At 36.5% G+C, this 17,875-nt stretch overlaps 1 protein-coding gene across 1 annotated transcript; it reads right to left on the bottom strand.

The window, feature by feature from the left end:
• Positions 1-6,374: 6,374 nt before the first annotated feature.
• LOC124366611 (dynein regulatory complex protein 8-like) lies at positions 6,375-17,505 on the bottom strand. The gene is made up of 2 exons (XM_046823207.1): positions 17,271-17,505; positions 6,375-7,079 (listed from the first exon to the last, which is right to left on the bottom strand). The coding sequence occupies exon 2, from the start codon at positions 7,049-7,051 to the stop codon at positions 6,473-6,475; it is 579 nt and encodes a 192-aa protein (XP_046679163.1). The 5' UTR covers positions 7,052-7,079; positions 17,271-17,505; the 3' UTR covers positions 6,375-6,472.
• Positions 17,506-17,875: the final 370 nt, after the last annotated feature.

Genomic DNA, 17,875 nt, shown 5'->3' on the forward strand with positions numbered 1-17,875 from the left:
TGCTGTGATGTCTCGTACTTTTTTAGGAGAGAGTAAGAAATCGGAAGGCAACTTAAATTCTATGCAGAAGTGTGTACTGTCTCTGTACTGTAAATATTCAGTGCCTTCGAAATAAAATACCGAAACTTGAGTTATGTTATGCTAATGATCTAAACATTTTGAGTGCATGCGAGAATTGGTTAGCGGATGAAGAAGTAGTTATTACTGTGACATTGCGGATTTAAAACTTATCGCTCACTTTAGTAGGGTTGGGCCTGCTTCTAGAGGTGGTGTAGCTGTATTTATTATAAGTAGAGAAGGTATCACGTGTAAACCTCTTGACCTAAGCAACTATCGTAAAGAGATTCATTGTGAGTATGCGGGTGTAATGCTGAAGGAGCTGTCTGTAATAACGATTGCCTTGTCTCTAGTATGTCGATCACCAAATGGGAACATTGTACACAAATGTCTCACAGTCATAGTTGGTACTGTACATAATATTAACCTGATTAAGTCATCTAATGAAGGTGTGGAGTTTCTAAACATATAAGGAAGTTTCAACTTTCATAGTACAGTTACTGAAGATACTCGGGGTAATGCTTCCCTCAATTTATTTTTCACCGGTATTGACAAGTGGAATTATAGGGTTAATACAAGCAAGGATCAAATAGCTGACCACAAACATGTAATTCTTACTGTACAATTTATGTTCACGATAACTTAAATTCCAAGTATATCTTACAGAAGCTTTAAACATTCAGATATTCAGACATTTTCTGATTCTCTGACAATCCAAGTTCCTGAGTGGTGATGGATGGACAAGTCAATATCTGCTAATAGCGGTTTTGGGTTATTTTGTAGTAATTAAAACAATACTTTCTAATCTTTCTTTTTTGTGAGAGTAAAAATGTTGTGAAATGTTATTAAAAACAAGCACAAGGTAGGAAATCTGTATAATGCTAAATTTGCAAACTTAAAAGTTTATGCTATTAGCAATCGATTTGGTTAACACCAGACCTGACCAATTTCCTATGCTGCAAGTCAGAAAATTTATTACCGTTCTAATTTAAAGCGGCTAAGTTGTTGGCAAATGTGAAACGCATATAGAGTTCTGCAAACCCCTTCAAAGCTGCTTGGTCCTTAATTAATAAAAAGAAGCACCTGTCTGTTACCGCATAGGTTGGTTTAGCTTTGCTTCTGCAAATAATTTCAACAAGTACTTTATTGGCTCTGTTGAAGATATTGTTGACATAATTCCTAACATTGCTGGCTTTGGTTGTATTGCAAATATACCAGATACTGAATCTAGATTTAGTTTTGTGCCTGTAAATATTGTAAATATAGTTAATAGATTTAAAGCAACTAGGAGTAAACATGTATACGGTATGGCCCCTTCTTTGTTTAAAGAAGTTGCATGTATATTGGCACCTATATTATAATGTTTGGAGGAAGGTGTACTATATAATACTTTAAAAATGTCTAGAACTGATCCTATTTATATGAAAGGTTTACACTGTGAGATGGCAAATTATAGAGTTGTATCGTTGATACCTGCAATTTCTAAAGTATTAGAAACTACAATGTTTGACCAGCTGAGTGAATATTTGGAGTCACGCAATCTCTTGGTGCCAGCCCAGTTTGGCTTTAGGAGGGCAAGTCCACTTCATGGGCAGTTGAGACTCTTGTGAGTAATATTCTAAATTCTTCTGAAACTAAGAGTTCTACATCGGTTACACTTTGTGGTCTGTCTCGTGCATTTGGCTGCATATAACACACAATTCTTCTCACCAAGCTGAAGAAGTATGGCCTGGGAGAGAATGCATTCAAGGTAGTCCAATCTTACCTCTTATACAGAAAGCAGATTGTTACCTGGGATGGGGAATGCTCAGCCCCTAAGAATGCCAAACATGGAGTACCGCAGGGCTCAGTTTTAGGTCCTCTCCTATTTTTTATAGCAATCAATGACCTGTATTACAGCGTGTCTAGTAATGCTTTATTATTTGCGGATGACACTAAACTCTTTTCCTGTCCAATCTGCAGTGTCTGAATTGCTTGGGATTACTTCACGTTGGTTCAAAGGCAATAGGCTGGCCATGAATGAATAAAAAAACACAGGAAATTGTATTTAGTCTTTTAAATTACTGTTTTTGCAATATGTCTCTAAAGCTTTTCGGTTTTGTGCTAGATCCCAAACTGGTATGGAATGAGCATGTTAACTTAATTTGCAGTAAGTTAAGTACTGTATTTTTTAAGCAAGATCGCAACTGAGCTTCTTAAGAGGCCTGTTTTGCTTAAGGTATTAGATTATGGGGCCATGCGGCCAGTGTTAAGAAAATACTTCTTTTGCAGAAGAAGTTTAGGATTGTTTGTAATGCAGTTTTGAGAGATTGTAGGCTTCTATTTGTAGAAACTTAGATAATGACAGTGATTAATTTGTACATGTTTTAGTGTCTTCTAGTAAATAAGGAGAAAATCTGTTACCTTGCCCACTAATTTTTGCACTCATAACTATGATAATAGAAACAATGCAAATGTATTGACTACTAGAGTTAGACTTGACAAGTGCCTTAAGCGTTTTCCTGTTACAGGTATCACATTTTTCAATAGCCTACCATTACACATATACGTGATCTGCTTATATAAAAATTTCAAAATATTATCAAATATTGGCTCATAAAACAGCCCTTCTATAAATTGTGGAGAATTTTTGAGGCTATTGCCAATTCATTTGTGGCCCATGTATAGTAACCAACTAGATATTTGTTTGGTGCTCTATGAGGTATTCTAATTGATTAGTCTATGTTATGTATGGTGTCTTCGTGCTTTACTTTGACTACTACTTTGCTTTATCTTTAGCTATCATTATTATTATTTATGCATGATTTTATGAGTACCTAAATTGCTTGCATTTTGAACTTACACGGTCAGTAGCGAAGCCAGAAATTTCGTTCGGGGGGGGGGGTCCGAAACCGGGGATCCGGGGTTTGTTTTGTGTGTTATTTTCCAATGAGTTCTCTGGTAAAAGGTAAATACCAAAAATATGGAGCTTTAGTAACTACGCCTTATAGAAAGTGGAAAGATGTAATAGGCAAATTCAACTCTCACAGCAACTCTAGTACCACACCACAAATTTCTTGTATAGCTACAGAAACTTTACGAAGTTCGATTCTGGCCGAGTAGAAGGCACCAAAGTGATGTTGGGGACATTTGGCCAGATCAATCAAACTAACGGTCTGAAAATGTACCGGAAAAACTCTACTGATTCGGCAACTTTGGATTTCACTGATTGAGGTATTTATGAATGAGTTATAATGACGATTTGTTTGTATCATTACACTGTATACGAGTATATAAGTATTGGAAAAAATTAAAAAAAATCACTTTCGGTCGGAAATAAAATACCTGAAAAACTGTAATGATTAAAACTTCAACTACTTCGGACTTCAGTTATTGAGGTAAACGTGGAATTTTTGATTGAGTTAGGACGACAATTTTTTGTTATCATTAAACTGTACTACCTAAAAATCACTTCCGGTCGGTAAATACCGAAGAAAAGCTCTCTACAGATTCAAGTTTTGACGATTTTGGATTTCACTGGTTGAGTGGTTGAGGTAAAAGTAGTAATTATAATTATGTTAGGACATTGATTTTAGGTATTAACTCAACGCCGACTAATAAATATATAATTATCGAGAAAAAAAAATCACTTCCGATCGGAATATATTAGGGAAAATGAAATAATACCTCAGTCAGTGAAATCTAAAGTAGTCGGAACTTCTTCTTGTCAGTAGAGTTTTTCCGGTGTATTATCCGACCGGAAGGTATTTTTTAAATTTTTCTTCGATAATTATATAGGTATTAGTCGGCGTTCAATTGATACCTAAAATCAATGTTCTAACATAATTCTAAGTAACACCTTTATCTCAACGACTCAACCAGTGAAATCCAAAATCGTCAAAATCTGAATCAGCAGAGCTTTTCCTCGGTATTTACTCGGAAATGATTTTATTGTTTTTTTCTCGATAATTATATATGTATTAGTCGGCGTTGAATTAATACCTAAAATCAACGTCCTAACATAATTCTAAGTACCACTTATACCTCAACCAGTAAAATCCAAGATCGTCAAAACTTGTATCTGTAGAGAGCTTTTCTTCAGTATTTACCGACCGGAAGTGACTTTTTCTTTATAATTATACAGGTACAGTGTACAGTTTAATGATAACAAAAATCGTCGTTCTAACTCAACCGAAAACACCACGTTTACCTCAAGCACTGAAGTCCAAATTAGTTGAAGTTCTAATTAGTAGAATTTGTTAAGTGTATTTTCCGACCGAAAGTGATTTTTTATATTTTTTTCGATAAATACACGTTAAATACACGATAATTATATACACGTCTACAGTTTAATGACACCTAAAATCAACGTCGTAACTTAATTCTAAGCAGTCATTTTACGTCCCCAAGACGAATTTGAACGAAGTGGTCGCTAATTTAAATTGTTTGCTGTGCTCCGGTTCAGGTTACTTTGCGACGTCACGTGACCGCGTCCTATAGAAATACCGTGATTACACTACACTATCCGAAAGGCCGAGCCCAAAAGTATCGTTTGATACTTTATGATTTAAACGAAAGGACAATTATATTTTTAACAACGGTCACTTTAATCAATTAAATCAGTAAATTTAATGTTTGTAGACAAAAGTAATGATAACTCTCCTTTTTTTCTTCTGCTTCATGCTTTATTTTTTAATATGTCTTAAAGTTCCGGGGGGGGGGGGTCCGGACATCCTGGATTCCCCCCTTCGCCACTGTCCATGGTGTGCCTAGATTAAGTTTAGTTCTATACATTTGACAGCCTATTCTACAAGAATGTATCTAATGGACAAATAAAGATCTTGAATCAACATCCAGTTCAATTTTAATTTTAAAACCCGTTTGACGGTTTGGTCGCTCAAACTGTATGTTGAAGTAGATTATTTATATTTGAATTCGGACGATTTCTCTCATCTGTGACTGGGTTAACTTAATTACGATGCCTCCATTCATGGAACTAAAACAATCACTAATACGTCTCTTTGTTACAGATAGATCAGATGTGTGTGTGTGTGTTTTTAACTCTGCTTAACTCTCGAAGCTGTGAGCTCATTGTAGGGAGTAACACATGCATTTCTCCCAGGGGTTTAAGACGTTAAATCTAGACTTAGGACTCAGACAATCCTTTGTGTGGTGTTTCATAGTAGCTGATGTATGCAGACACATTGTAGTAGTAGACTTCCTGTAATGCTACGATCGCCCAGTGGATGTCCAGTGACTGGCTTTGGTTGACAAAATACCGTGCTTCTGGTAAGTCACCGTACTCACGTTGCTCTCTGGTAAGTGGCAATAAGACCGTAAATGCTATCTGTCTGTCTGCTTATTCCAAACAATTAACTAATCGGAGCTCACCAGGCCCTCAGGAAAATAAGCTTACCGAGAAAACCCAACATACGACACTACATCAGTACTACAATCTGCTGTGATACTCGATATTTAGCTCTTACTGAACTAAAATCGACCAAGGTGGTGTTTGAGAACATGGTTTAAACAGGAATTGACAGACCCTTTTCGAGCAAATGGTCTCCTTCTCTACATGCAATTCCCAAGAAACGCTAAAAAAGCCCTTAACTCCCTTAAGTCCTTTCCAACAGCTCCCCGATTCCCAACATCCAGAATTTCTCCCACCCACTCAACGTTGCGAAAATGTTCTCAACTATAGATCTTGTTCTTGCTGACCATCAAATTCACATTTCTCGCGTCGATATGTTGACAGTCATCACTACGTCTTTTGGCTTTTTTCAATTCCCTGTTATGACCTTAAGAGTCTGCAATGCAGCACAGACCTTCCAACAATTCATCGATGATGTTTTGAAACATAAATGCCATATGTACGCTACGTCTATATCGATGACATTCTTTTGGCATCACAGTCCAATGAGCAGCATCTCATATTCGGTTACTGTTTGAACGACTCTTCATTTTGGTCAACTCCAGGAAGTGCATTCTGGGTGCCATAAGGTCACAAATCCCTCCGTTCCAAAACCCTAAAAATATTCAATCTATGCAACCACACCCGTCGCCCAATGTCATTGTAATCCAGATGAGTCTGTGTACAGACTCTTTCTTATGTTAAAGTCAATTAATTGATCTTGTAGACAGTATGTTATAGTCTTTAAGTGAAATAAACATTTTATTCACTATTCAGTCTTTTTTCTCTATTTTGAGTCAGCTCGCTCACCACGAGTACGCACAGTAGGATAATTACATTTTAAACCTGATACAGCCTGTCCATCTGGAACAGCATCATCTTAAGGACAACAGCTCTTTTATATAGGATAAACACAAATGTACTAATTTACTTACTTTATTAGTCAGCTTTGACACTATTAGTATTTCATATTTTACTATACATTATATAACAGAAATATTTGAGACACATATTTGAGCTTTTCCCTTAAACCAAACCTTCTCCCAGTTTCCTCTTTTTCACAACGGACTTTTTCGGTACCAGTGAAAAAATATTTGGTTCAACATTTACGACAAGTTGGTTGATGTAGTACTCATAAGGTATATGTCCAGTCACCGGGTCTACTGCTAGCGTCATCATCTCCTCGATCTCTTCTTGCGTGAAGGACTCTCCCTCTTCCATCATGGCCTTAGCCATCATTTGGGGTTCCAGAAAACCCTTCCCTTCTTTATCCAGAGTCTGAAAGGCCTCAAGGAGATCTTCTGCAGAAGACGGCTTCATCTTGAAGTCGGAGATGATCTGAGCGACCACGGGCAGAAAATATCTGAGAGGAACCACTCCGGCCTTTTCCGGATCTTCAGACTGTACGATTATGTCTTTCACTTCCGCTTCGGTCGGGCAGCATCCCAGTGAGCGAATGATAGTCCCCACATCCCGGGGATTCACCGTATTGTCCCCGTTGTGATCGTACACTTTGAAAGCCTCGGTTATTCTTATAGTCAATTCGTTGACAACAGATTCTCGTTGCTCCTCAGTTTTAGATATTGTTGATGCTCTGAAACTCATCGTGAAAAACGTCGAAAAATAGGACTACCTGAAAGATAAATTTTAAATTTTAAATTCAATGTTAAACATAGCTGTTAGTTTCGTGTTGTGTACCTTTATTGATTGCTAATGGAAGCTGTGTATAGCAAATGCTACAATCTGTTTATAGAATATTCACCTGATATTTCCTATCCTTCAAAGCCCACTTCTATCTTTTCTCATCTAAATACAGTTAAAAACAAAAAAGAAATGAATCCATGGAGGAAACCGTCAACATGATCGTTTGAATATATATATATATGAGCTTCAATAAGTTTAACGTGGCTTCTACTTTACTTACATAAATATGAGTAATTATGTCTAACCTATGTTTAATGTTATGTCTAAACTCTGAGCTATGTTACACTCCAGAAAAGTTCACTTATGGTTTACAAAACTACACTAGGCAAAGTAACAAGCGAGGTATCACATTGTCTGGACAATAATCTATAGCACAATACTTACCTAAAATATCGAGGTATTTAAATAAACAAGTTTATCTAATTTTAAGCGGAAAGTTATTGTTGGAGTATGTAGGACTTCCTTAGGGTTAAAAGAATTTACTGTTAGTCTACGTGAGATATTACCGTCCCCTGCACGTTTGACTGCTAGAGGCTTGCCTTCCCTCAGCTTTTTGTCCTAAGTTAATAGAACAGAAGGTATGTTACATAAGCTTTCAACGAATAGAGAGAATTTCCTTTTTTTACCAAAAGCTCTAGTAACTAAATTAAACACCATGCCCTTTAGTGTGAGTGTTGAGTTTAGCTCCAGTTCACTTGCAGTTTCTGGAATCTGGCGCTGCCGCATATTCTCTGGTAGGTACTAAACTCAACATTCACATTGAATCAACCCTTCAACAAACCACATAGCTACGTTACGTGTAGAAAACTAGGATACTACTCCACTGTGCAAAAATGTATACTATCTACAAAATAGTGACTTTATTTAATATTTAAGTTTATTTATTAAAAAGTACAAACTCAAATTTGGCCTTATGGGGCTAAGTATACTGACGTGTTTCAAAGTTGCAATCTTACTGGCTGTAGCTGTAGGAACATTGAACGATTGTTAAATATTGGACTAAAATTGTTCATTAGCAGCAGAAATTGGCTTTTTAATTCAAAATTATTTTGTACTTTGTTATAATATAAACATTTATGTAAATTCATTACAAGTCCTGTGTACTAATACTAATAAATATATAGTCGAATGTAGCCACGACTTCACGGCAGTTTTCACTTCACCGTCGGTTTCAAATCGTTGGCCGCCTATATCGCTTTTCACGTGCAGGAACAAGTGGTAAGCATATAGTGCCAATTCCGGGCTGTAGAACAGGTGATTGAACTGCTCCCAACGAAATTGTCGAACCAATGTTAGAGTGTCACCAGCGGTATGGGGCCAAGCATTGTCATGGAGCAACACAATTCCGTTACTGAGCATTCCTCTAAGTTTGTTTTGAATTTTCCGTCTTAGTTTTCTTAAGGTTTCGCAATACCTTGTTGTATTAATGGTTTCAACTCTTGGGAGAAAATCAACTAGCAAAACATCTTTCTGATCCCAAAAGACAGTGCACATGATTCTTTGTGGACCCTCATTAGGAAAGAAACAAATTATGCGGTTTGTTAATTGAATAAATTATCGATTCTTTTATACGGTATTTAATAAGAAACACTTAGCAAACGCTATACACTTTATTTACGAACATAATTCATCAAAAGGATTATTTAATAGTTTATGAAATTTTATTTTCGTAATAAGTGTGAAAGTAATGTTTGTATCTAGGTCTTCAAAATCCCATTCTAAACTTTGATTGTACCCAAACAATCGTCATGGTCAGAGTGCGGCGGCAGAATGAGGCCGCGCATCGGCGCCGACACGTGATTGGTCGCTGTTATCAGCGTCCCGGCCAATGGCAGCGCGACGCGCCCACCCTCCAGCGCGGGAAAACGTCAATAACGAATCACGACGACGCAACAAGTTCTCGGCGCGGTGGTTTTTCGCCACAATGACCGATTGTCAGATACTATCGCCGGAGGGAGGGAGGGCGGATGGAACAAGGGGACATCATTGGGCGCTGATAATTCCCGAATTTTACCCGACCCAATTTGAAGTTAGGTTTGTTTTTATTCCAGCCACGACTGTGATCGACTTCGTGACATTTTTGTTGTTTTATTACGACCACGACACGCTTCCTGTGGCCGCCAGTTCGTCACGCACCCGCCCCCGCGCCAGTTCTAGTGTTTGTGGCCGACACATCATCGCAAGTTCGGGTGCCTAGTGAATAACCGATTACAAGGTAGGTTCCACAAGTACAGATTCGCTCGCATGTGCTGTCCCTATGAACAACGAACCGGACATATGAAGTGTTATCTGTTATGAATTCATGAATACCTGGTATTTTAAGATAACCGTATCCTAAGGCCGTAGGTGAATGAGAGTTTAATACTCACATTTGGTGTAGAGTATTAATACTCACATGAGCTACCATTTAGTATAAGATAGCAGTACGTAATAGTTCACAAACGTAAGCAATAACTGACGATAGTATTTTCAATATTACTTACTTCAGATTGTAAGCCATCACGTAATAGAGGTTTTGGCCGTTTTTCTTTACATTGCACAACGACGTGTAATAAAAACAAATATTTACTAGGAAAGTTTAGTTTTAAGTGTCAAGTCGTTATTAAAGAACGTTAATACTGTTTAATTAGTTGAAAATAGGATTCTGGAAAGTGTGCTATGGCTTATTCACACCGATGTATGAAGCTGCTCAGATTATTATTGCCTAAGAAGATAATATATTTTCCCACAGTACGATCAGTAGAGTGTGTTATTTTATTAGACTTTTTCATACTAAAATTAAATTTGTAATTTATTGATGTTCCAAAAGGCTTATGAGTGTTCGTCAAATGTTTTTTCTAAGAATAGTTCCTATTCTTTAATTTATAAATTAATGAGAATTTTACGAGAACTACTTTAAATTAGTCTTACTCTTTTAGTAAAACTTAAACGCGAATCTTATGGTTTCTTAGTCCCTTTAAATTTTGTTCTGCAAACCAACTAACTTATTATAAAGTTATTTTATTGGCTGCTATTGTTCATTGTTAAAAATGTATTATTGACGATGCATTATTTAAAACGGATAACATTATTTAGGATATTTACTATCGTTATATGTTATAAAAACTCTACGTTTCGAGTATAAAAATCTACACTCTTCTTCAGGTATCAGAAAAACTTAAGACAAGTTTAAACTACCATAAGGCGACTGAATCACCGAAGCCGCATTTGGCATCAGAGCAGAACAGAACAACGTGACTTGAACTGAACAAAAACAAAAGAATGTTTGATGTAGATACAACTTTTGAATTCACTTGACGTTTAAAATGAAAAGAATTACACTGGTTCTTAATTAATTTGGACCTCAATTTGACTATAACGAAATTAATGAATTAATAACTCTTTCAAAACATGTGTAAATAGTAGAAGTACGCAGCACAACCATTGTATTTCTATATCTCTTTAAGAAATATACAGCCTAGTCTTTAAAAACTCAACTGGTATTGAAAGTAAAGAATTATAGTAATAGCGAATGTTAGACTAAACGTTTCCTCATGTTCCTATTCTCAAGTCCGTAGCCTTCAAAAGGTTTTGTGTAAGAGGCAGGTTAGTTAGCGATGAAACCTTGGTCTTATGAAACTTCAGCATTATTACAAATTTAGGGGAGGTGGGGGTGCACCTCCTACCTACAGGTCCCCACCCACTGAGTACGGCCTTGGCTATATTATTACAATGCACGTGCGTTGCAACAAAAAATTTAATACCTTTACTTTTTCAAGTGATCGGACTTGGAGTCTTCCGTGGGGGTCTCTGGATTATAGCTCTTAGCCATTATTTTTAGCTAACATTCAAATAATAATAATAGTACAATAATATGCTAATTCTAGCAGGCGGAGCGCTAGTGAAATCAATAAGTGAGGGTAAATTAAAAAATATTTTTCCCTGTTCCCATAATATCTGGAGAATAGCTTGTGTTAGAATATTGAATATTCAAATCAGTTAGCTACCTATCCAGTACAAAAGTCTACAGAATCCTAAATGTATGAAATTTCCTATATTAATGAGTATTTTTCTCGAGTGCCTTTAGCACTGAAATGGCTGTGCAAATGCAGGCAAGGTGAGAAGTTCCGATAACATGTCAACCTCAATGCAATGGATCCAACTTATTTCAAGGCCTGCTGCGTTGAAAGTGACGTGAGGAATTTGTATGTTTATGTATTTTTCCACTGAGAAAGTTTATATGCTATGCCCATTGAGGGAACTCATCACCAAAAGATTACAAAGCGCCTGCACATTATAAACTGCAATTACAAGATCGTTACGTATGCTAAATAGTAAAACACTATTTGAAGGCGCTAAGTTATGATGCATATTTGTCTAAGATAAATGTCTGCTTGAAATTAAAGCTTGAGGGGTAGAACACTTTATAATAACGCAAATTTCCGTGTATTATGCGTCTTCTTATAATTTTGTTGTGGTTCGCAAGACTGCTCAGCCTACAAAAATGTAAAATGGTCCATTTTACAATTTTTCAATTTATAAAATAATATGAACAGTTGTACCGAATGGACGAAATACCTGGTATTTGGATACCACTGAGTTCGTAGTACTAAATACTCGATTTGCAAAGTTTACTTAGAAGTTTAATTGCGGCCATTAAAACGTACAGCACCACTTCTAGATGTTAAAATAAATTAATATCTTGCCACGTCTGTTTCAAAAATAGAGTTATAATGAACTTAAATGATATCTTGGGGGTGAGCCTAATGCTTCTAATGTTCTTTGGAGTTTTGCTTACAATCTTAATCATTTACTAAACATTTTAAGTTGACTACCCTTCGAGTCGATATCGACACACACGGGCGGCGTCAGCATCTTGGCTCGACATTGCAGCTGTAGTTGGAAAAAGTAAAGATTAGTAGACTATAAGTCTAAAAAATGAATACTGGAAATACTCGAAGTTGTACTCATTGTTAAAGAGCACTTAACATTGAGTATAATATAAATTAATTTACGAAAATATAAATTTTATTTACAGACAAGGCGCGCGTGGCGTTGCTTGACAGCAAGATGTTCCACTACAAAGTTCAAGGGAGAAAAGATTATTACGTGTGACAATTAGGTTATTAATCCGCCAGGAATTTTGTTCCAAGAACGTTAAGTTCCAGATTAAACTTATGCTAACCAGTAACGAGTAATAGTGTTGCGAAAATATGTATTAAATAATGGTACACAATAATGACCATCATGATGTAATTTCCATTATTTATTATTTCAGTATTTTCTTGATAAAAAATCAGTAATGGAACACAAAATACCAACATCGAAGTAAATTACAATGACCATAGAAGACGGAAAAGGAAGAAGGCAAACTCAATATTGGCGTTGGGAATATAATTAATTCGAACCAGAAGTGCTCATAAAGGTGCTAAACCTACGAAATTGCGTGCGAAGCCGCGGGTAAATGCTAGTATCTAAATATAATATTTATAATACCTAATTATTACCTGAAGGCTATGTACTCGAGGAGCTGAACAAATACCATGTCTGTTTGCCAGTCTGACCGCGCGATGACAAGAAAATAACCTGACGTAGAGTTCTGAAATGTTCCAGAAAGCTGCAGAGAAGCCTGTTACGCGATACTCCTACCATGTCCACAGAATAGATGATACCGGATGGATGAAGAACAGAATTGTGTAATAGTTACACACAATTCACAAATATTACACAAATAACACTAAGATGCCTTCAACTGAAATGAAGATGGTCGGGCAGATTGGTAAAAATAAACAATTCAAGAGCAAGTGTAACTGCGCAATATCGGCAATAAAAACCGTGCATTAAAACCGACCTCTAAAAGTTCCTAGGAAATCATAAATACAAAGTGTAACATAACTCTCTACGCAAACTTAAGATACTGTTCCATTGACCAAGATCTAAATGCAACTAATGGACCAAATTCCCCTTAACAAACTCAAATTTGGTACAATAATAGCTCTGCGGTCTCAAATGAAGTGAATGTTATTACGGATGATAGCACGTTCCAAATTAGTAGCCGTTTAAATGTTAGACCTAAAGCTTCTCACAGTAAAAACGCACAATATTATAATACTTTGTAAAGAATAATAAACTGTTTGCACATTTAAATTACAAACATTTAAAGACCTAAATCATACGCATAGGTAAAATATTGTATGCATAAGGTTTTAACGGTTTTAATGCACGGCAAACGTGTTATAATTTACGTCATAGGCATAATTAACTGCGCAGTACAACAGTTCAATACCTATATCTATATTATTTACAGACCGATTTGTGTTATCTTGATGTCATTTGAATTAGTCTGTAATTATTTTCAAAAGTTTATGAGAGTTTAGGTCATTAACCATTAAAAACTCAAAACGTCTGCCATCCAAACTGATGTGCCAACGTTATATTACGTTTCATTGGTATTGAATTGAGACTGTAAAAACAATAATTGCACCAAATAGGACTTTTTTATCTCTATTGTTTTCAGAAACAATAAATATAAGTATTTGGGAGTGCCGATGACCGAGTGGTCTAAGGCGTTGGACCCATAGAGATAGCGCAGGTACGAATCCTGTCAGTGACCGTTGCACTTTTTATCAGTACCATCGACCTTGTACTGTATGAAGACGGGCAGAATATGTCATAAAAGGAGATCGGCTTCTCTCTTAAAAAAATAAAAAATAAAAAAAACTAAGAACAATAACATATTGACAGACAGACAGAAGGAAAAACAGTTTGTGTAGAGAGTTTTATTATACTCTGTATTCACATATATTATCGTTATGTTTAGTTAAATTGTACTTTGCACGAGTATGAATCACACCCAGCCTAAATAGTGCGTACAGTGGCGTACGTAGAACATCATTTCGGGGGGAGCTAACACACTCAGTGGGGTAGGAGGTGAAAAACCCTCCAAAACAGAGGATCGAGAATATTTTCTCGGGAAATTGTTGGGCTTTAATACCTCATAAATGTGCTGTGCCTTAGAAACTACTCGGTGCAATTATAATTTTGCCTTTCAAAATTTCAGGGTGAGGCTTGGGCCCCCTCAGCCCCCCCCCTTATATACGCCCAAGCAACGCATAAAGTCTACAGAGCCAAATCAGTTGGCCGCTCTGCAAAGATATTCAGTAAGTATTTTAGATCTCCCTGACGAATTCATTATAATTGCGAATCTCGCTAACTTTTTTCTGTGAAAGATTACACCGCCATGTTGTCAATAATATCTCGTACAAGAGCCCCAGTTCCGGCCTCAGTTAGACTTGCTAATCACCTGATAGCGTGTACCCCGCGACTTGGCCCCTTGACCCCTCATGTTGCCCTATGGACATACTTACATTCTTACAGCAAGGACAAACTACTTATTGTAAATATTATCCACAGTCAGGACATTTATGACCTACAACTGCACGTAAGCTGGGTGGCCAATAATAACCAACATTTTAAACGACAAAACCTACAAAATAAACGAGAAGATACTTAATTTTTTTTTACGAAAAACTTTTATCCCACTTTCTTATTGATGTGAAACAGATGAAAAAGAACCACCTGTGTAGTGAAATACGTCAAATTATTAGACACATAACAACAGAGACCTTCAGGAGGCAAGCCCTCTGGTTTACATCTGAGTTTGATCAATTTACTTTCTAAATCGTTCTGGCCTATTATATTATAGCGTACTATATTGTTGCATACCTTATCTTCTATATTTTGTTATTGTTATTAGATTTGATTCCCTTATACAGTCAATTAATGTTATTTACTTAATGCTTTATGTTTATGCTTTACGTTGACGTTGTTTCATTGTTATTGTTATGTTCGATATTGCTATTATTGTTAATACTGTTATTGTTGTTATCATTTATGTGATTTTCCCCGTATTACAACTATTTATTGGATCACTGTTTTAGGACACTAAGTTATCATATTGATTTGGCTTGCTGTTGCACATGTTGGTTGGCGTGCTTGCAACATGTTATTGTATGGTTCCTTAATGATAATTTTGTATTGTTTTTCTATACTTTATATTGCCATCTTAATATCGTTATCTGCAAAATGATGTATTACCGTTAATAAATAAAATAAAATAAAGTCAAACAATGAAACCTGAAGTACAGGAGAGTATACTACTACTACTAATACATCAATCTTAGCTTTCAGGGCTGATAATAATAATAATGTATAAAAACACTCTGACTCCTTTAGTATAATATGATGACAATGTTCCTAAGATGAATCGCTAACCGACTTAATTATTACAGAGCCTTCAAAACATCGTAATATATTGCTTAACATTCTTTTTATATGAAAGCAAAGACATTGCATGCCGATGAACATGTAAGCTGGTAACCTCAAATGTTGCCCACGAAATGGGTGCTGCCATTGAATACTTGACCACAAATGTTCACTACGAACCCGACTAAAACATTAAATAATAAAATGTAACTGTTTCTCCAGACGGGTTAAATGCATGTGCAACTCCACCACTAGCTTTAATCATCACATCCTTGATCACAAATGTTCACCACCAAGCCGCCTAAAACATTAAATAATAAAATGTAACTGTTTCCCCAGACGGGTTAAATGCATGTGCAACTCCACCACTAGCTTTAATCATCACATCCTTGATCACAAATGTTCACCACCGAGCCGCCTAAAACATTAAATAATAAAATTTAACTGCTTCCCCAGACGGGTTGTGCATGTGCAACTCCACTACTAGCTTTAATCATCACACCTTGATCACAAATGTTCACCACAAAGCCGCCTAAAACATTAAATAATAAAATTTAACTGCTTCCCCAGACGGGTTATGCATGTGCAACTCCACTACTAGCTTTAATCATCACACCTTGATCACAAATGTTCACCACCAAGCCGCCTAAAACATTAAATAATAAAATTTAACTGCTTCCCCAAACGGGTTATGCATGTGCAACTCCACTACTAGCTTTAATCATCACATCCTTGATCACAAATGTTCACCACCAAGCCGCCTAAAACATTAAATACTAAAATTTAACTGCTTCCCCAGACGGGTTATGCATGTGCAACTCCACTACTAGCTTTAATCATCACACCTTGATCACAAATGTTCACCACCAAGCCGCCTAAAACATTAAATAATAAAATTTAACTGCTTCCCCAGACGGGTTATGCATGTGCAACTCCACTACTAGCTTTAATCATCACACCTTGATCACAAATGTTCACCACCAAGCCGCCTAAAACATTAAATAATAAAATTTAACTGCTTCCCCAGACGGGTTATGCATGTGCAACTCCACTACTAGCTTTAATCATCACACCTTGATCACAAATGTTCACCACCAAGCCGCCTAAAACATTAAATAATAAAATTTAACTGCTTCCCCAGACGGGTTATGCATGTGCAACTCCACTACTAGCTTTAATCATCACACCTTGATCACAAATGTTCACCACCAAGCCGCCTAAAACATTAAATAATAAAATTTAACTGCTTCCCCAGACGGGTTATGCATGTGCAACTCCACTACTAGCTTTAATCATCACATCCTTGATCACAAATGTTCACCACCAAGCCGCCTAAAACATTAAATACTAAAATTTAACTGCTTCCCCAGACGGGTTATGCATGTGCAACTCCACTACTAGCTTTAATCATCACATTCTTGATCACAAATGTTCACCACCAAGCCGCCTAAAACATTAAATAATAAAATTTAACTGCTTCCCCAGACGGGTTATGCATGTGCAACTCCACTACTAGCTTTAATCATCACACCTTGATCACAAATGTTCACCACCAAGCCGCCTAAAACATTAAATAATAAAATTTAACTGCTTCCCCAGACGGGTTATGCATGTGCAACTCCACTACTAGCTTTAATCATCACATCCTTGATCACAAATGTTCACCACCAAGCCGCCTAAAACATTAAATACTAAAATTTAACTGCTTCCCCAGACGGGTTATGCATGTGCAACTCCACTACTAGCTTTAATCATCAAAAACAAAAAGGTAAGAAGGCAGTTACTTTTTTCATTTACTGCACATTACAGTAATATAATTATTTACAAGAAGATCTCGGCTTAATAACTGTTTACTATACTCAAAATTAATACTTACGGGCAAAGCTCACGAGAATTTAGATCCATGGCCGATACAGACCAATTTGTATACCGCATATCACCATACTTGTACCTGATGGGGGTGTTTAATTGATCCTCGTGAAAAAGAAGATTTAACGACAGTTGGGTTGCCGTACTACCAAATATTATAATTGGCTGGGTTTTAACGAAGCCTATCCCTCGTGGGGCTGGGAAAATTGCATTTCTGAATGTCTGTCCGCAAGATCCTTCGACACTGTGACCTATAGACTTGAAATTGTGAAGATTCATTTCTATATGAGAAACACTTAGTTTAATGATTGATGAATGTCAATCCATGGAATTTGGCTGAGCGTTATTTTTACATTGGTCTTATGGCTATCCATGATAGCAACGATAAAAAAACAGAATAAATAAATTTGTAAACAAACCCAATACACCCTAAAGACATAAAAGCATGTGATAAATTAACACATGTAGCCTAACTATCAAACCAATATAACATAATGTTATTGTGACTTGTTATTGTAGACTTGAACCTCAGCGAAGCGTGTTACCCTGCACGTGATCCTCATAGCTTGAATATTTCCAATCGAAATTATGTTTGTGACAACACTATTACTT

This window comes from Homalodisca vitripennis, chromosome 7, assembly GCF_021130785.1.
Source record: "Homalodisca vitripennis isolate AUS2020 chromosome 7, UT_GWSS_2.1, whole genome shotgun sequence".
Lineage (NCBI taxonomy): Eukaryota > Metazoa > Arthropoda > Insecta > Hemiptera > Cicadellidae > Homalodisca > Homalodisca vitripennis.